This window comes from Physeter macrocephalus, chromosome 11 (genome assembly GCF_002837175.3).
Source record: "Physeter macrocephalus isolate SW-GA chromosome 11, ASM283717v5, whole genome shotgun sequence".
NCBI classification, from domain to species: Eukaryota; Metazoa; Chordata; class Mammalia; order Artiodactyla; family Physeteridae; genus Physeter; species Physeter macrocephalus.
In genome coordinates, this window is record NC_041224.1 from 177,004,510 (window position 1) to 177,009,255 (window position 4,746).

Consider the following 4,746-nt stretch of genomic DNA (forward strand, 5'->3'; position numbering starts at 1 on the left):
GCGCCCGGCACCCCGGCCACGCCGCCGCCGCCGCCGCCGCCGTTCTCCCGGTTGCGGCTCAGCTCCGAGTCCATGCTGAAGCTCGACTCGGGCCGGCTCTCGTTCTCCAGCAGCAGCTCCTCCTCCTCCTCCTCCTCCTCCTCGTCCTCCTCCTCAGGCTCGTGGCCCAGCGACGGGTCGCTCTCGTGGTGGCGGAAGTCGCCGTCGGCCGCCTTGAGGCCCTCGCCGGCCAGCTCGCTGGTGCCGGGCTCCGGGGAGCTGGCGGCCGAGAGCCCGTCGTCGGAGCGGCCGGCCAGCGAGCCGGCCTTGTGCATGTGCGTCTTCATGTGGCGCTTGAGCTTGCTCGCCTGCGAGCACGCGTGGTCGCACAGCTGGCACTTGTAGGGCTTCTCGCCCGTGTGGCTGCGCCGGTGCACGATGAGATTGCTCTGGAACTTGAAGGTCTTGCCGCAGAACTCGCACGACTTGCTCTTGGCCGGCGGCTGGGGCGGCGGCGTGCCGCCGGGGGGCATGGGCGGCAGCGGCGGAGTGCTCAGGAACGGGGACTTGGGGCTGGGCTGGAAGGGGTTCAGGAGCCGGTGCATAGGGTTGCCGCGGCCCGGGGACACGGGCGGCGGCGTGGAGCTGTTGCCCGCCAGCTCGCGGAGCCGCCGCGAGAAGTCCATGGCGGGCGAGTCGATGGCCATGGGGTTCAGGCGCATGACTCGGTCGAAGGCACTGGGGTGCTGGGCGACGAGCCCCATCTCCTCGGCGCTGAGGCGGTGCGGGTCCAGGTGGTGGCGCGGCGGCGGGCTGAAGAGCGGCGGCGTGCCGGGCAGGCGGCCCTCGCCGAAGCCCGGGTGGTCCCGCAGGATGGGGCCCGTCATGCGCAGCAGGTTGAAGGGGTTGCTGTCGCCCAGGAAATTCATGAGCGGGGACTGGGCCACGGCCTCGGGCCCGAGCGGCGGCGGGATGGTGAGCCGCGGCGTGAGCGAGCTGCTGGCCGGCCCGGGCTCCAGGTAGATGCGGAAGCCGTGCGTGTTCTGCGCGTGCTGCAGCAGGAACCACGCGCTGTTGAAGGGCTGCTTGCATGTTGTGCAAATGTAGCTGGAAGGCTCATCTTTACCTGGGGAGACACACGGACGGAAAGGCAGAGAGAGCGTGAGAAGCGGAGGACGGGGGCTCGCGCACCACGGGGCCGCTGACCTGGAGGCGAGCCGGGGCCGAGTGCGTCCCGGGATCCGCGGCTCTCGAGGGCGGCAGCAGCGGGACGGCTTCTGGGCGGGCCTGCGACGCCCTGGCAGGTCCCCCCCCCCCGGCAGAGGGGCTGAAGAAGCCTGCTCCGAGGGCTGGCGGCCCGGCAAAGCCCGGACCAGGCATGCGACCTCAGCGAGTTACTGCAATTGGGTAGGCATCCCTCTGTGTCCCTAAAATACGGTGTCCTTAAGCCCATCGCCTCAGAAGCCAAAGGAGATGTGTTTGTGAGAATGCCTGATTCCAGTAATAGGAAGGATGGAAGGGCTGGACCGCATAAAACATAGCAGGGCAGATGTCAGCCGCTCAGGGCTGCCTTCACACTGGCCACGGTCGAGGCCAGGGATCGTCAAGCAGGCACTACTGACGTGTGGACCCTGAGGGTCCTCCGCCTGGGCGCCGGGGCCGCCCTGTGCTTCGTACGATGTTCAGCAGCGTATCCCTGGCCTCCACCCACCAGAAGCCAGTAGCACTCCCTCCCCTCGCAATCCTGAGGATCAAAACCTCTCCAGGCGTTGCCAAACCTCCCTGGGGGGCAAAACTGCCCCCTCCCCCCCCAGTCACTGACTAGGCAATCTTTGATCCAAGAAAGTTCTAAGAAGCACAAATCAAACCAGATCACCTTGCGAACATTTTAAGAGAATCGGCTGATACCTCTGCATCATCTGGGATTTTAACTACAGGAAATCCCAGGGTCTCATACACCAGGGTCCGTGCAGAAAGCGCTGTCAAATTTAAACACGGATGCGTAGGAACAGAAGGAATTCAGCATGTCAAGAACATCACTACTGGGTGACAGCTGCCCCCCACCATTGCCCTCCTGGCCACACACACACACACCCTGGTCCCCCCCCACACACACACACACCCTGGCCACACACACACACACACACACACACCCACACCCCTAACCACAGTGTGGAATCTGGCCTCCAGAGACCCCTGGGGAGGGGGAGGGGTGAGGTCCTTTGCCAGAAACACTGAGCGAAAGAATGTCACATCTGACAGGACGGTGAGGATTCGTGGTGGCAAGTGTGGATTTGTTACAAACTGGCTCTGGTGACGTGGGGAGCCCGTCTTAGTGGACGCTGGTGGCGTGGAGCCAAAACGTCCCTGTCTTCGTCCATCATTAGGGTCATCACAAAATGGAGCCTGGACCTTCCAACCAGAACCTCTTTTGTGGCCAGCGTCCTCAACCTGCGGGTGAAAGTGGCTGCTGCTCCAGCCTGAACCTCTTCTCCTAATGCTTCACGTGAACAGGACAGGTGTGGGCAGGCCCTGCCTTCCACCATCAGATTTGCTCACTGGCCGGGGAAGGAACAGGGAACACGACATCACAGCTGAGATCTCGAAATACCCCTTTTTGTTTTTTCAAACTTTCTTGTACCTGGAAGATTTTAACGCTGATAAAGCACGGTAGGTAGCCGCAAGCTCCCTGGTGGAGCCAAACGTGCATGTTCGTTTCCATACCCCGCATCAGGAAGGGGAGGGGGGAGTACACGGGGCGGGCTGGAGCAGACAATCCCCATCTCAGCCACTCCCTGGAAGATTAAGGACTTCTGAAATCCCGTACAGAGATGTATTTTTTTGGTTTTCCAGCCACAAATCATGTTTCTTGGGGGCTTCACCCTTAGCAGTAAAATCCAAGTGGCTCTGGGACCAAACGTCCCGAGTTCCATACAGGTTAAACTTGACCTCTCCCAAGGTCCAGGGTCCAAGGGGCCTGGACCTCCCTGAGCCATGCAGTGTGTGCGGGCTGTCCAGGGCGCAGGGGACAGGGTGGAGATTGTCCCAGACACAGAAGCAACTGGGCCAGATCACCCACCACTGGAAACCAAGACCTGCCTTCCAGGTCTGGTGGTCTATGGGCATCCCGGCATGCTCGTGTGCAGCAGGACATGTGTCTGTGTGTTTGGTAGTGAGGAGACCAAGAGGGGTGTGGGGGGCAGGGAGGACAAAAAGGAAACAAGAATTCCGAAGGTCAGCTTCACCTCACTTTTAAACACAGCTCCAGGAGAACTTCTGAGGCAATTTTCTTTCTCCAGGGTGTCTGGGTAACTTCCTCCTCCCAGTATGTCTGTGTAATTCAGTTTCCCATGCTGGAGCCCCTGGGGAGAATTTCCCCACCTGGAAACGGGGCCTTTCCTTCCCAAGGCCCTGGGCGGCCGTGGTCCTCGCTGCGGGAGCGGTAAGGCCACACGGACACCCCAGCCTTCCCGTCCTGTGTGCCACCCCACTATGGCAGAGAGCGCCGGCTCCTTGGAGGCGCCATCTCCTGTCCTGGCTTATTAGTTAACGTGTGTGGGGAACAGAACTCTTCGCCTCAGGCAGCCTCGCGGGAGAGCTGGCCAGAAGCCATGATATCTGGAGTCCTCCTCAAATCCTTTTCTGGAGCAAGGCAGAATAAAGAAGTAATAAATAAGAAGATAAAGGAAAAGTCCCTTTCTGACACAGGAGCTAATAACACAAATGAAGCACCACCTTCCACAAGGTCATAGATCTTCCAATTAAAGAGCACTCTGTACCCTTCACCTCGGCTCCAGCCACTCTCATTAACCAAGTTACTGCACACAGCTGCTCTGGTTCCTTGTGTTTTTAAGACGGGCCGCCCCCCTTCCCCCCAATCTCTTTTTTCATCATCTACATTTCCTTGGGTCTCTCCGGAGCACTTCCTGTTTCTTCTTCTGATGGCTACACATTTTCTAGAAAGTTCTACTGCCCGTGAGGAATGTGGGTATCAGAAGACGATGCAAAACTCAGGCAGGCCAGGAATGAAATGGCCAGTTAAAATATATATCTTTTTTAACTCAAACGGCAGCTGCTGAGAAGCATGTAGCTGCATGTTCTAAAGAGCTCAGATGTTTCCACTTTTTGTTTAAAAAAAAAAAACAAAAAAGAGCAAAAGACACTGCTAAAACTCTAACTTGGAGCAACCGGGAGGAAGTTCACTGTCCGGAATTCACCATCAGCGGGAGAAAAGGTCTGTGTGTATCCCTTGAAGAGGATTCCAGGGTCCCTCGTCAAGCCAGGGTAAGCTCTTTTCCCGCACCCCTGAACCCATCTGGCTCCCACACTTCTCTCCACACCACGGCAAGATTCACTGCAGGTGCCGGTCTTCCCAGGATCTGACAGCTTCTGATGTTTTTAAAATCTCCCAGCCCTCAAAGGCCCTCCCTAGACAATGCACTTGCCACTCTCCTTCGTAACTTTCGTTTTTAAATAAAATGTTCATTTCCATATTACCACTTCATGGTTATCTCTTACCTAGAAGTAGCCTTGAGCACTGGGGCTGCTCACTTTTGAGAACTGAACAATGTCAGGAAGCCTTTGAAGAGCCGCTCGGAACATTTTTCTGTTCAAAAACTCACTAAATATTTTAAAGCCCCAACACACACAGTCACCAATGGCTCATTTTTTATTTTTATTTTTTGCGGCACGCGGGCCTCTCACTGTCGTGGCCTCTCCCGTTGCGGAGCACAGGCTCCGGACACGCAGGCTCCGCGGCCGCGGCTC

The 4,746-nt window shown here is 58.1% G+C and overlaps 1 protein-coding gene across 1 annotated transcript in view; it reads right to left on the bottom strand.

Moving 5' to 3' along the window:
* The window catches only part of BCL11B (BCL11 transcription factor B), a 93,319-nt gene that overhangs the window by 1,100 nt on the left and 87,473 nt on the right, over positions 1-4,746 (bottom strand). Inside the window, exon 4 of the mRNA XM_024130965.2 lies at positions 5-1,105. Within this exon, the coding sequence (XP_023986733.1) occupies positions 5-1,105 (1,101 nt within the window). The remainder of the gene's footprint in view (positions 1-4; positions 1,106-4,746) is intronic.